The 16104-nt window shown below is 42.2% G+C and overlaps 1 protein-coding gene across 1 annotated transcript; it reads right to left on the bottom strand.

The window, feature by feature from the left end:
• Positions 1–695: 695 nt before the first annotated feature.
• Positions 696–15017, bottom strand: LOC6586234 (myc protein). Its single transcript, XM_002011821.4, has 3 exons — positions 14141–15017; positions 11315–12638; positions 696–2540 (listed from the first exon to the last, which is right to left on the bottom strand). Exons 2-3 carry the CDS (start codon positions 12516–12518, stop codon positions 1579–1581), a joined length of 2166 nt encoding a protein of 721 aa, XP_002011857.1. The 5' UTR covers positions 12519–12638; positions 14141–15017; the 3' UTR covers positions 696–1578.
• Positions 15018–16104: the final 1087 nt, after the last annotated feature.

Below are 16104 nucleotides of genomic sequence, written 5' to 3'. Positions count from 1 at the left end.
ATATATATATATATATATGTTTTTGCAAATAAAAGAAATTATAAATATGGACTATACGGCTAGTTTTATAAAAAGATATATATTAGATATATATAATCATATATATTTATATCTATGCTTGTATGTATAACGCATATGCGTACGCATATATTTGTTTATAGTAACTTTCTATATAACTTAATGTTTATAAATTGTTTTTCCTTTATGTGTTGTAATTTTTATTTTTTTTCCTCTTTGAATTTCAATTTTTGGCGCTGCTTCAAAATTTGCGCTCTTCCTTTTCGTCTAATTTCATTAACCGTTCTGTGTGCAGTTTGTTTTGACTCTTATATTCGCTTTCGCTTTCTCTGCGTCTCCTTCTCTAAATATACTTTCAGTGAGACAGATCCCTTCTCTCTCGCTCTCTTCCCTCTCTTTCGCTCCTACGTGTTATTGTTGTTGTTTGCATTTAGTGGCTCATTCGTTGCAACTTTGTCTGTTTTTCGTTTCCGTTTCCGTTTCCGTTTTTTTTTTTTTTTTACGTTCTACTTTTTTTCGTTTGTTTTGTTTTCTCCGTTTGTTTTGGGTCTTGTCCATCTTATTTTTTTGTTTTTTTTTTTTTTCGTTTTTGTTATTCATTTCTTGGTTAAGTAAATATAAACTAAATTCCTAAGCATCTAATATTTGTATCTATATCTATAGCTCGATACATATTCAATTAAACAAAATACAAAATAAAAATATTATAAAAAACAAAAGAAAAGAGAATATGAAGTTGTTTTGTTTCCATTTGAAATTCCCCTTTCATAGTTCTACGTTCAATAGAAACATTATAGTTTATAGTTTTTGCTTCCAACTTGCATTTTGTTTCACTTCAAAATCAAATCAAAAATATCACATGAAAGAAATCCAATTTAAATCACTATGTTATAGTTATATAAGAAAATATATATATATAGCATATATAACATATATAAATATAGCAATATATAAAGCCAAAGCTGAAAGCTCAAGGATGTTTATATTTATTATATAAACGAATATATATATTTGCTTTTGTTTAAATATACTATTCGACGATCGTTTGTTATGTATTATTTGTAGCATCCGAAGCAGTAGATAATGTCGGTAGAAAAGCAATCATCTATCTGACTATCTGACTGCATCGTCATCATTATCGTTATGGTAATTATTATCATTGTTATCTGTTGTTATCTCTCATCAATATCGAGACAGTTCGATCGATCGATCATACGCTCTACTGGCTAATACTAAAATCTGATATTGAAGTTCAAAAAATGCTTATCTGAGCCTACGTCAAATTACACATAAAAAAAAAAAAAAAAAAAAAAAAAAAAACCTAGTCAGTTTGCGCCTACTCTCTCTCTCTTCCTATCTGTCCCTCTCTACATCGGTCTCAAACTGTCGTCGTTACCGATTCATTAATCTATCGGTCTATCGATAGTTACCGCTAAACATGGATTGCTTGCAAACACGTTCTTCACTTGTAGTCCTATCTTACCCGCACTTGCTTCCATTCCTCTCTCTCCCTCCCCCACATTTGCTCCTCTTCTTTCTCTTACTCTCTTAAGGCTATCATCATTCAGCGGCATTCTTACTCAGACTCATGCGCAGACGCGCCAACAGCTCCTGCTGCTGCTTGAGCTTAGCCTTCAACAGCTGACGCTTGACGTTCAGGTCCCGCTCCTCGCTGGTCAGCTGCTCGCAGAGCCTGGCCGCCTCCCTCAAGATGTTGACCTTGGGCGCACGCTCCTTGTCCCTGATGTTGGGTATTTGCGTCTTGAGTGCCTCGAACAGATTCTTAAGTCCAATGCGACGCTGGCGCTCCATATCGTTATGCAGATTACGCTTCTCAATCGTATCCGCCTCATCGACGCTCAGATGACGTTTCAGGACGTTGCTGTTGATGCTATGGATGTGGATGTGGCTGTGAATGCTGCTGCTGCTGCTGTTGCTACTGCTACTGCTGCTGCTGACGTTGCTGTGGCTGCTGTGGCTGCTGTTGCTGCTGGTGATGGTGCTAAGGCTGGGGCAGTTGCTGCCATTCGACATGACGCTGCGGACGTCCTTGGCATCGAAGCCGTTTGAACTGAATTTTCCACGCTTCCGGGGGCGCTGTTTGGAGAGCAAATAGGAACGTGGCTGACGCTTGGCCGCCGCCAGCAAGAACTCATTGCAGTCGGGCATGTAGAAGCGCTTGCGATTCTTCTTGCCGAGGGGCGCCACGCCAATGACGCAGGGCGGACTTAAGCAGTCGCTGCTGCTGCTGCTCTCGGGCGAGTAGGTGGCTGGCACTGCGCCTGCGCCCTGGTAGGGCGTGCTCGAGGGCGACGGGTAGCGAGAGTTGGCCACAGACTTAACGGGACTGCTGCTAGCCGGCGTATAGGGCAGCTCATAGCGCCTGGACGAGCGGTGGGCCACGATGCGATTGTCGCTCGAGATTTTGTTGGCCACCTTTGTCTGGAGGACGCGTCGATCGCGGTCCGATGGATTCGTCGGCAACTTCTTATCGTTCAGCGAGACAACGTCGATTTCCTCATCTGCGGCGAAAACGAGAAACGAGAATGGAAAACACAATGAGTTAGTTACCAAGACACCAAGGAGTCTAAATATACATCAATACTATGGTAGGGTTTATGGTTTAAGGTTTATGGCTTATGGCTTACGGTTTACGGTGTATGGTTTATGGTTTATGGTTTATGGTTTATGGCTTATAGTTCATGGTCTATGGTTGATGGTTTATTCTCGTAGTTGTCATAAACAAGAGCAAGAGCAGCAGCAAACGAATACTAATTGTGATTTGGGGAAATTACAACACTCGAATTCTAAAACTATTTTCGACTAAGACAGAGGTACAGGGTAAAGGCATTATCTAAGTTAATACGGAGTAACCAAGTCACCAAGGTCACTCTAGTGGGCTAATGTTAGTTGTGTTCCAATCAGCCAATCAATAAAGACCATTCATAATTTATTACATATGTATGTAGATAAATATATGTATGTACATATCTCGTGTCGTGTGTCTTAAGAAAGCCCTGCAAATGTCTGGCATTCGCCAACGACAGTTCAATGACTACAGCATAGAAACATGATGATGTCATTGTGTGCGTGCTGGGAGTGTGGGTGGCTGAGTGGGGCTTTCTGACTGACTGGCTGGGGCATGCGCTAGGCTCCACGCAAAGCGGATTAGTGTGTCAGCGTTGCGAGACAAGTGGCCTGACGCCACTTGCAACAGTATCAGAATTCAGGAAGTAATAGATTTGCGTACTGACAATGGGCATCCAGCGACCGAGGGAGCGAGAAGGCAATAGCAACCCTCAACTCTACCGGCTCCTTGACGTCAGACGATGCACAACGGAAAACTTACTTTGGCAAAAGTATTGAAACAACGATAAAATATAATAAATAAAAAATAAAAAAAAAAGCTATCGCTGATAAAGCTCTACGCTAAACTAGCGCAACAGAGCTGGCGGGGGCGAAAGATACGACTCTTTCCTCTCGGCCTCGATCCCTGTCCCAACCCTAAACCATGCGGAATTTCAGCTTCCGTTGTTAATTTGGCTCTTCCGCTGGAGCGTGCGCGCGTTCATTGAACCAAGCGAAGTAGTCGCTGTCGCCGTCGCAGTCGCATTTGTTGCAATCAAAATGTTGGCCCAGCCACATTTTGACTGCCTTTCATCAAATTACAAAAAACAAAAAAAAAACAACAACAAAACGAAAAGAAAAAAAATGCATATATTAAATTAAGAAACTTTTTGCTACAGCTTATCAACCGTTACTCTAATCCGTCTCCCTCAATGCCAAATCAAACACACACACACATGCATTTTACATATGTATATACATAAACACCACATATTTGCACATATGCTGATTGTAAATATTGTGTGTGTGTTTTTTGCCTTTTGCCTTTTGCCTTTTGCCTTGGCAACTGTGCAAACAGTCGAGAGACAGAGGGAGACGTGGTGCAGAAGAGACCACAAAGAAGTTGGAGACTGCAAGCAAAAGGCATAAGAGCAGCAACAACTACATCACCGAGCTCCAAAGTTCAATTAACAACAACAACTACAGCAACAAATCTTGGAGATCCACGTTCAATATTTCAAGTCCAAGTCCAAGTCCAAGTGCATCGAGCGAATGAGCGAGCGAGCGACCGCAACGAACGAAATCGAAACCACGCAAAGCAGAAGCGAGAGCGGGATGGAATGGGGCTGGCGAGGGGCAAGGGCGAAGGGCTATGTCAGCCAAGCGTTGCCATAGAAGAAAACCAACAGCAAAAATCTTACCCAACCACCAAACACGATAATGAACATCATCATCAGTCTCCTGGCTAGACAAGCAGCAGACCTTACCGGAGACCCCAGCAAGAATGTTGCCCAGCGGCCATTTTAGTTTCTTTCTTTTTGGAGCCTGGAATGCGACTGCAGCAACAATGTCGCTCCTCATGTTGCTGACACAGCAAAAACCAGAAAGCAAAAAGAAAAGAAAAAATGTTGCTGTGCATTTCTTTTGTTGTTCTTGTTTCGCAGGAGTTTCAAGCGGATATGGGCGAAAACGCGAAGACCCCGCACGCAGATGACGCGACGTTGGGCTATGAATGATTTGAATTTTGTGAACATGCCCACAGCATGGAGCAGGGGCAACAACAGCAGCAATGAAAGCTACAAAATAGCTTTAAAGCATTTCAAATGTTGAGCAAATCGATCAGCGCAGAGAATGCAACTAATTCACAACTGCCAGGGAGATTTCCTCAAAAATAATTTATGCAAACTGCAATGTGCAAACAAAAAAAAAAAAAAAAAAATTAAAATAAAAAGCCGACGGCGAGGGATTCATACGCACACACATCCCTATGCACACAGATTTACAAAGTAAATACATACATATGTATATATGTATGTATTTAAGTCTGAAAGCTCACTCACAGCTTTACTGCTGCTGCGCTGCTGACGTCGCCGTCAGCAACAAAAGAAAACAAAACAAACTCGAAAAACCTGTTTGCAGCGATAACCGACAGCTTGGCAACTTTTGTTGCTAAGCGCGCCAAGATCAAATCAAGACACAGCCCAGCTGAAGTAGTAATAGTAATAGTAATAATAATAATAAAGCACAATTGCTAGCCAACGGCATGGAGGAAACAGCTTGTTGTTGCTACCGGCGTAGTTAATTACAATTGCAAATAAAGTGCACAAACACAGAGCAGATATGGGCACAAGCACAGACACACCCATACATGCATAGAAACGAGCATGACTTGTAAGTTGCGCAACTTTTATGCAGCTACCGGCTGTCGGCATCTGTGGGCGTTATGCGAAGAGCTACAGCAACTGCGGCACAGGCACTCGCTCACACACACCAACGCACACAGTCAGTGAGATTCATTCACTCGCTCACTCACACTCAGCCGCAGCCGCAACCACCAAATCTCCTGCCCTACAAAATTTTCATATTGCGAAAAGGGTCAGCAAATGACAAGTGCATTCATTGCTCAATTCATTTCACGAGAATGCAAGATGAAACGGTAAAAACAAAACAGAAAAGAGTGTTGGCTGTAAGCAAAGGGAGCGCAACGGGGAAGGGAACTAGTACAGTTCAATACACACACATGCACGTGCATATATATGTATGATATATGCAAAACTGAAGCGCCCCAAGCAACAAAACCTACGTACATATGAATGTATATGTTAATTGAGGCGTAGCAGGCAGGCGACGCGTCGTGACGTCGGCGTCGGCGTCGGCGTCCGCGTCAACATCGACGTCATTGCTGCCCTCGGCGATGACACCCGTTATTCTTGATAATGCACACAGATAAAGAGCAGATAGATAGAAATATAGAGGAAAGGCTGTCGCTAATTCCGTCTCCCCCACACACACGCACGCACACACACACACGCTCACTGCCACACTCTCTTATTATCGCTCGCTCTCTCTCTCTTTCTCTCCTTGCCGTCAGCAATGCAAAACGAACGAAAAAAATGCTTTAAAATTGAGTAATGTAAACACAACTGTGTGCGAGACGAAAATGAAATTGAAATGGAGAAGTATAAAAATAAAAATGGCATATGATGTAATTCTCACATGAGGAATTTCAAGCCTATAAAAGACGAAAAGGCAACAAAATCAAATAAGTTAGACGAAAAGCATAGTGGTACAAAGCATCTTATCTATGCTTGAAATTGTTGCCTACACTGACCCACTGTGCACGTACACACATACATATGTACATGTATAAATAAATAAATAAATAGACAACTATTCACTTAGCTAACGATAAATTGCCAACGCCCACGCATCGGGGCAGTGGGGTGTGGCTGTTTATTGCTGTTGTTATATATATATGTATATATATATATATTTTTTTTTTTTTTTTGCTTGTAAATTGTTTAATAACATTTCTTATGCTCAATTGTCATGCTGCTGTCTCTTTCACTCTCTTCTGTTCTTGGACCTTCTTCCAATTATTTCAATTCATAATAGAAATCAACACCAAAAACAGGAAGAAGCACAAAAAGAAGAACCATACAAATTTCACACAACTTGTTCCCAGTTCCTTCACTTCCTCCTCTTCTTCTCAGACTATATTCCGTTTTGATTGTGCTTATTCATATTCCTGTATTGGCATCAACTGGAATTTCACGACAATTCCAACAAAATGATTTCATTTCATCCAATTCGCAATGTTTCTGCTTCTGCTTCTGTTTCTGCCTGTTCTTGTTATTTGTTCTTCCTCTTCGTGTTTCTCAAAGCTTTTACATGCGTATTCATTATAAATGTTTATTATACTTGCGCAGCGATTCTAAGAAATTTCAACCGTTCTCAGAAATTTCGAATGACAACATTTGCCATTCCTATTTGCATTTTGCAATTTGCCGTACAGAGAGCGCCACACTGTGTTCCCACGCTCACACAGTGGTACCAAACCAATTGCACACACACACACACACACACACACATAAACACCAGGATCAGGAGGGTCCCGGTTCCATCAGCTTATGTATGTATGTATGTTGCCAGCATGTGTTAGCAACATGTCGCTGGCACTTTGCGGTTTCTCCAATAGGCAACAGGAGAACAACAAATTGCAGTTGCAATCTTAAAAATAAAATGTTTATTGCATCTAATCTATTCAGCCGCTGCGCAGTCGCCGTCGCTGCTGCGGCTGCTTCCCATGACTCGTTGATTGCAATTACATATTGTTGCGCGCAGCTTGTTGCCGCAACATTTGACTTGGAATCTGCATCTGTTCAATGCCACGCCCTTTTTTCACTGAAGAAGAAGCAGCAGCAGCAGCATGAGTCATGCTCGCCAAACTCTATTTCAAATGACAAATGTCGCCAAAAATAAAAACGCAATAACAATAAAAAAAAAAAAAAGTCGTTAAGAGCGGGCAGAGCGATGTCGCCCACTGACAATGCCGCAACGCGCCAGCTTCTAACATCAATGCTTCAATATCAACACACACACACACACACACAAATCACATGAATTATTAAAATTACAATGAATACCGTCTGGCAACATTTCGGGCAGCAACATTCCTCCTCTTCTCTTCTGTTCTTGTTTTTTGGCAACATTCTATTCACATGCATACATACAGAACACGCACATATGTATGTATGTATTTATGTGTGTGTATGGACATGTACGAGGCTGTGTCTCCAGTTAAGGCAACAACACAAACAGCCGACCAAAAAGGGAGGCTCGTTGGCGTCGGCATCATTGCAAAAAAAAAAAATATATATATATATAATAATAATAAAACATAAAATAATAATAATAAAAGCAGCGACGCATCAACAGTGCGAGTGTAAAGAGCAGCGCAATAGCAGCCGGCAGTCAACGCCGCTGTCGCTGTCGCCATCAACGTCGACCTTGAGCATAACAATTTATTGCTTCACGTGTACGCGAATAAGCAGCATAATGAATGCGTGAGTGAGCGAGAAGCACGAGCCGAAAGCGCCAGGGCGAACGAGACGCACACAAAGACAGACCACAGTCAGCGGGAGGGCGGACGGTCAGGCGGTTAGTCGGGTTAGTGTGTGTGTGTGTGTGCGAACGCAAAAGACGCGCATAGCAACATCGCGCAACGTAAGAAGCACGAGCATTGTCGAAATACGAAAAAAAAAAAAAAGACAAAAATTTTGTTAGTCGACAACGCCACAGCCTTTGGACCATAGTTAGAGCTTTTTACGTTGTTGCTGGGTGTGTTTTTTTTTTTTTTTTTTGGTGGTTTGGTGGGTCGGTCGCCTGTTATAACTGGGCGCTAAAAGCCGCCCGAGCCAGACGCATAAATTTGCTGCCCCAGCGAAAGTAAAATAACAGCAAAACAAATTTCACCAAAAAGGCCGAAAAGTAAATGAAATAATAAATACATATGTATGTTAAAGGAATTTCGAATGACAACCCTTGGGCAGCTCCCCCCGCCGTAAGCGTTGTCAGCACACATCACGCATCGCCGCACTATTTCTGGTTAGTTTTATTTAATTGGGAATTCAAATAGCAACAACAACAACAACAACACTTAAGCTTATTCCCATAAACTTTTGCGTTCCTGCTTCGTTTTTGTTTCTACGCACTATTTTATGATTATTCGACCTTCGTTCAGTTCATTAACATTTTTCTATATACATACATATATATTTTTTTTATTTTGGATTGGTTTCGGTACTCGAAATAATACACGCAAAGCAACAACAACAGTTCGTTTAGTTGTTTTTGTTCTACGCACAAATCAAAAGGTGCGAATATGCCAATAAAGCAATAGCAACAATAACAGCTGGCCGCCAAATCAGCGGCAGCAGCATCAAGCAGAGCTACCCACACCTACATACATACATACATGCAAATGTATAACAATATAAATTATAACAGCTACATATTTGAACATAACTACCATTACAATTCGCTGCTTCCTCTTCGTTTCGGCGTCTCTCACGTTATCACTCTCGCTTTTCACATTACCATCTCCGTCTTTCAAATTGCTAATGAACTGTCACGCGCACACACATACACACACACACACACACACACACACGCACACTATCTGCAGCAGGCACCTGTTGTAGTTGTTGCTGCTGCGCTGATTTAATTTTTGTTTCCTTTTTGTTGCTATGGGTTTCGCGCGCTGCGTGCATGCTTTGCTTTTGACAAATTATTCATACGCATACGCATAGGCACACGCACACACACACACAGGCGTACGATTTCAATTATCAGCGCTGCCCAACAACTGCTATCAGTGACAACAACAGCAATCTGATATCGGGTTTCGCACATTGCGCGTTTTCGGTTTATCGTCATCTCACGCGCTTTGCTTTTCGCAATCGCATTTGATAAGTCGAGCAGCAACAGCACAAATACATATAAAAAAATATATAAAATAAAATAAATAATGTTTATTGTGTGGGCGTTTTTCGCTAATAGTCAAATACACACACACACACACACATGTACGCATGATTTTTTACATTTGTATATGAAAATAGACGAGAGCAGCGAATTTTGCGCGCTTGGTAACAAGGCAACACCCACGATTATGCTTCTGTTATACATGTACATATGTATGTATGTACATATATATAACAGAATTTATTGTGTCATATCAATTATAACTGAAACCACTTTTTTTTTTTTCCTATTTTAATAACGGTAATTCACCATACGTTATAAGTTAACATTTAGCCTCACACGAAATACCCTCGAAAAGAAAACACGACCGACAACAAACGCAATGCAAACGCAACGCAACGCGCTGCGCTACGCCGCAGCGTCCGCAATTGAATCTCTCGCTCATCGGCAGACAATGCGTCAAGCACAGCAGCAGCCGCGGCACTGACTGCGAGTGTGAGTGCACTCGGCGCAAGCAGTGAGCGTGCGAGTGTGAGAGAGCGAGAGCGAAAGCGAAGAGGCCACATGTGCACTTTACCGGTAGCGTCGACGCTACGTCGATGACGACGCCAACGCCGACAGCAACGTGCGACGGTTGCTGTTTGGCTTTGCGCTGTTATGCATGTTTTGTTTTGCTTTTGTATTCGTGTTTTATTTTATTGACAGAAAAAAAAAAAAAAAAAAAAAAAAAAAAAACAAAGAACGATAACAATAATAAAAATAATTGCGAAGGTTGGAGCAAAAGTAAGACGCTAGGAGGGAGATTCCCTGTGTGTGTGTGTGTGTGTGTGTGTGTGTGTGTGTGTGTGTGTGTGCATGCGAGTGCAGTTTGTGAATGAAAGCTTTACGCGCCAAATTGCATTTGTATTTGTGCCAGTCATATTAATACTAATAGTAATAGTAGTAGTACTAGTAGTAGTAGTAGTAGTAGTGGTAGTAAGAGTAGAGACATAGATTGGCGAGGGTAGCTCAATGTGTTTAAGAGAAATGGTATGAAGCAAAGAGCGCGAATGGCCAGAAGACATTGAACCCAAAAACTATGGCCAAAATAGTCAAGGCAATCGAGAGGGCGTAGGGTGTGGCGCTGTTGACGCCACGTGGCTTTTAGCATGTGGCATGAGCGCAGACATCCTTGAGCCGTGGGTTCTTGCCCAACGACAGGCGGATGGGCGGACGGGTGGGCAGACCGGTGAGAGTGAGAGAGAAACAGCTTTTTTTGGGCGTAGCACAAACTGCGCAAGATGGCGGCGTTTGGGGATGCTTCTCCGCAAATGTGCGAGAGGATGACGCCATGCCTCCACACACACACACACACACACACACACACACACACACACACACATAGACACATAATGAGCAATGAAAACCACGCGCCACGCCACGCGCGTGGCAACAGAGGGGATGTGGGGGCGGAGGTGGCATTGGGTGGGGGTTGTTCACTGTTATGCGTAGGCTACAAGGCGCCAGCGAAATGTGCAAATATTGGGGGTGGGGTCGGGTGCTATTTGGGAGCTCGAGCGCGCTGGGAAAGGAAAATCAATGAAAGCTCTGCCCAAAACTTGGCAACGATGCGCAGTGAGTGGGCGTGTGGGCGTATAGGCGTATGGGCGTGTGTGCCACCAGCAGCAGCAGCAAACAGTTTACTACGTTTGCTGTTGACGTAGGCGATCGATTTTTGGGCGCGTCATCAGTCACCCACGCAGAGCGCGGCACACACTAGTTGAATGCCTCTGGGCGAGGTGAGGCGAAGCGAGGAAAGGATGGGAGACGCATGATGCGAGGGGATATTAACGAATCGAGTCAATCGGAAAATGCATCAGATGCTCTGATATTGAGAGAGGGCGAGAGGGACGGATCGAGGGGCTATTGACCCCTAAACTTTTATAATTGTCCTAGGTATAACAAATGGGCGTACAACACTCACCAGAGTCTGAGGGCGTGTCCAGGTTGGCCTCCACCTCGTTGCAGCGCGTGTAGCTGTGATCGCTGATGTGGCGCATGGAGCAATCGCCGTAGTCCGACTCGGAGTCCGAGCTGGTGGTCGTTGTGGCCGGGGGGGACAGTGTTGCGGCAGCTGCCGCAGCCGCCGCCACCGCCTCTGCTGCCGAGCGGCCCGACTGCTGCGCCTGCTGGTTGAGCACCTCCAGCACGTCCGTGATGATGGGCGGATCGCCCTGGATGCGGTAAGGCAGGTCGATGCGCTCCTTGCTCGTGTTCTGCAGCTCCCGGCTCAGGTGGTCGATGATGTTCTCGTCGGAGGTGCTCCTCAGTGAAATATTGTTGCTGCCCATCACACAGGCGCGCAGGTCCACGTTGTGCTTGAACACCTCCGGCATGGGTTCGTCATCCGGCAGGCTGTTGCTGCTTGTTATCAAACAGCTGTAGCGCTGCTGCTGCGCCTTCTGATGCAGCTTCTGTTGCTGTTGCTGCTGTTGCTGCTGTTGCTGTTGCTGCTGCTGCAGCTTGTGCTGCGTGTTGCTTTTGCGCAGCAGCGAGCCACCAGGCGGTATATACGGCTCGATAGTGGGTTCCCGCTGTGTCGCCCGACTGGGTATCTGAATCGTGGGCGTTACTGTCGCCGCCGCAGCGGACTTGCTGCTGCCGCCAGTTGACCTGCAACTGTTCATCCTCATTCTCTTGCTGCTGTGGCTGTTGCTATTGTGGGGGCAGTTCTCGCTGTTGCTGTCATTGTCGTGGTCCTGGTCGAGATCGTGATGCTGATCTAGGTCCAGTTCCTGGTGCTGTGTCTGCTCAAGCTGCTCCTCATCCTCCAGCTCCTGCTTGATGCACAGTGCGCTGCCGCTGACGAAGGCTGGCGGCACGGCGCTGCTCTCACTGTAGCTGGACGCGGCCGAAACGTTGTTGCCGCCGCTGCCGCTGGCGCCGTGTGTGCCGGAGCTGCCGAAGGTGGGCCACATACAGTCGCCGTTGCGAATCTCCGGCTTGAAGTCTGTGTCGTCGAACAGCGCGAAGCTGTTCAGGTGGGAGTGCTCGGCGGCGATCCTCTCCACGTCATTCTGTATGCTGGGCAGCCTGTAGTTAATGTTGAGTTCCATCAGGTCGCTGAGTTCCATGTCCAAGTAGTCGAAATCGCTGCTTATGCAAATGCCGCTGGTAACGGTCGTCATTTTGGCCACCTTCTTCTCTTCCCCTTCTATTCACAAATTACGTCCGGAGTTTGGGGTGTGTCTGCTCTATTCTAGAACAGTAGCACAGTAGCACAGTAGCACAGTATCCAGCTGCAAAAACTGTTTGAAGCGAAAGAGAGAGAGAGAGAGAGAGAGAGAGAGAGAAGAGGGAAGAACAGGCCATGAATCATTTTATTCAATTTCAAAGTATTTGACGAATATTGGAATATGTATATTTCAATTCAAATCCATAAATATCCTACACGAGTTTAATATACTATTACCAACTATGTTTCATGCTGATTATCATTGTGAACTAATTTGCCTCAGATATTGCGTTTTTTTTTTTTTATATGTATGTATGTATTCATATATACATATCTATATATTTTTGAATTTTTTTTTTTTTTTTTTTATCATATGTATAGTATAAAAATATATTTTATATACATTTGTATTTTTTTTCTTTTGTAAATAAATATTGTTTTTATTTTAAGAATTTCTATCAAGTTTTGAAAAATAAAATTAAAACTTAAGTACCAATGTATTCCAAAAAATATATGTATATTCATATTCATATATGTATTTGTGTTTATATTTTATTTTAAGAAAACATAAAAAAAGATAAATGCAAAATATATATTTCTATATTATATATATATATATTTATACTTTTTTTTTGCCTACATTTTATAGTTTATTTAATTGTAATTGTATTTAATAATTTGATTAATTTGATATTAATTTCGTTTACTAATTTCATTAAAAAATATGTTCAATTACATTCATTTTAATAATTTTTTTTTTCACTTTCTACCGGACTTCCGTCTATCTAAATTAAATTCTTTTGATTTCTAGCCCTAACTAGTTTTTATTGTTCGTTTTCACTGTGCTTTTCAATGCGACATCCTTAGGAAAAGACAAATGCATAAAAGTAGGTAGCACACGACTCACGCAGCCATCTTGTAAAAAGTGAAAGAGAAGTGAAGAGAGGAAAAAAAAAAAAAGTTTGACAGCTAAATTGACCATTGTAAAAATGATGTAAAATCGAATTGATGTTCATTCGAAGCAACAGCAACAGCTGCTACTGCTGCTGCTGACGTCGACGACAGCAGTTCAAAAAAGTTATCAGAGCAATGCGCATTGGCTCTTAATTATAAATAAATTGTTTGATTCTATTTGATATGCGACTCAAATCGCTTAGCAACTCGCGCTAATTTTGTTGATTTGCCTCGCAGACAGTCAGACACATATACACATAAACACACACACACACGCACACATAAGCACAGACACTTGCGCGAATACGAAATGACAGTTAAACCGAAAGCTAGTCTCGTCAAACGATTCTGATGCATTTATCTCTCTGTCTATCCCGAGTAGCTAATTCCGTTCACTCTACCCACACTCGAACAACGATAGCGGTAAAAGAAATTAAAGTAACACGTTGCTCTCTCTAACTTGACAGCAGCATGAAAGCGAATGTAAGGATGTGGCAAAACGAAAAGTGTCAGCACACTTGTCACAAAAGTGTGTGTGTGTGTGTGCGTGAGTCTGACAGCTCTTGTTTATTTTCTGCCTCTTGTCCGTTTCACTAATATTCGAAATTGCACTCAACTTACCTCCGCTACACGTATGTGTGTGTGTCCGTCCAGTAGTAGTAAATGCAATGAAAATTGTAATCCAATTCGTTAATTGTTGCTTCTTCTTTTCAGCAATATTCTTGATCGGCCAAGCCAAATATGATTGAACAAAACACACGCATAAAATGGTAACTGTGTGAATTGTCAAAGCTCACTGCTAGCAGGAACGAAAAAAAAAAAAGAAAAATCACACGAAAATCTTGTACGTCGATTTGCGCGTCTATGAGTAATTTGCAATTCCTTTTAATTTCGCCTCTTGGAACTTTAAAATTCATTTACGATACGCTGATGGATTTATTGCTCTCCTTCGGCTTTCCTTTTCAGCTTTCGCACAACTCACACCTCGCACGAACGCAATCGACGGCGCTAACCAATTGTCTAGTAGTTGTAACGGTATTTGACGCGCTGCGTGGCTTCACTTCACGTTCACTTTTACTCGACGCGGCGAAGGTTTGCTGCTGCTGCTGCTGCCTTGCTGCGATTTGATGTCTAGAATTTTTCGCTTATTTTTAGCGATTTCAGTTTAAAAAAAAAAACACACGTTTGATTTTTTCTTTATTTGAATCACTTTCTTCTTTTTGGTACGCTCTATTTGATTTAAGTAAGTCCCCGATAGATTTTTCAACTTATTTTTGGTAAACATTTATTGTATTATCTGTGTTTTGTTGCTGTTGTTGTCGTCTATTGCTTTGCCTAATCATTGCAGAATAATTCTTAATATTTTGTTTCATTAAATTACTTCTTATATATTTTTTTGTTGAGCGGGAAACAGTCAAAAACCTACAAAGACGAAGAGCCAACTGCGCGTAACACGTGCAACCGATCCGACGTCTGGAATAAGAGTGTCTGTATTTGCTGAAATGTTGTGGTGGGATGTATGCCGCACATTGAGTGAAACTAATTCCTCCGCCTCTGCCAACTGCTGCTGCTGCGTCGGCCTCTGTCGCTTTCTTTGTCTCTACACAATTTAAATTCTCTGTTTATTTATTTTTGTTGTGCTGTTTCTGCCGGCCGGTAGCGCACAACTGAGTGAGCGAGTGAGCGAGTGAGCGAGCAAGAGAGTGAGTGAGTTAGTGAGTGAGTGAGCATTTGAATGAGTGAGTGAGATTTTGAGTGATTGAGTGTGAGAGCACTACCAGTTCAGGTTTGTTTACAAATGAAAGGTATAAATGACAATTAGGTAAAAATGCATAAGGTGCTTGTTGTTCATTTAAAATTACGCATACACATACATATGTATGTACATATATACATACATATACATATATACATATGCATGTATGTATAAATATTCATACATATGCATGTGTGTATGTACATATATTCATACATATGCATGTACATATGTATTTATATTTATACATATACGCACTCCAGTGATGCCCATTTGTCCTCTTTCCGGACAGATCTGTCCTGTTTGAAGATCTTCTTCCGGAAAAATTGAAAAACATCCTAAATATGTATACGAAATTGTGTGCCGATATTTGGTTAAGAACCGTGCCAAAATGGGAATAACAATTATGAATTGAATTGTGTAGGTGCTTTGTATGTATTATCAATATAGTTTGTAATTGTGTTCAATGCGAAAAGAGTGATAAAATGCCCAAGGAGACTTATAGACATTTCGGGATTCCTGGCTGCAGTAGCCAGATTTCAAGTCGTGGATAGTCCGAGATGAAGACGACATTTGCAGAATCTGCAAATGTATAAATTGCAAACTTTTAACAAATAATTGTTTTTCCTGTTCTCTGCCATTTTTTTAAATTTCAGCATATTTCCCGTATTTGTGGACATTTTTTCCTTTTTTTCCAAAGAAAATTGACATCACTGACGATGTCTGATCACAATTTGCGTATGTTGTATATACATATGTACATACATATGTATGTATGTGTGTATGTACACATGTATGTATGTATGTATGAGAGCATACCCACATACAT

Source organism: Drosophila mojavensis, unplaced genomic scaffold, assembly GCF_018153725.1.
Source record: "Drosophila mojavensis isolate 15081-1352.22 unplaced genomic scaffold, ASM1815372v1 contig_136, whole genome shotgun sequence".
Classification (NCBI taxonomy): domain Eukaryota; kingdom Metazoa; phylum Arthropoda; class Insecta; order Diptera; family Drosophilidae; genus Drosophila; species Drosophila mojavensis.
This window is presented reverse-complemented; position numbering and strand designations above follow the sequence as displayed.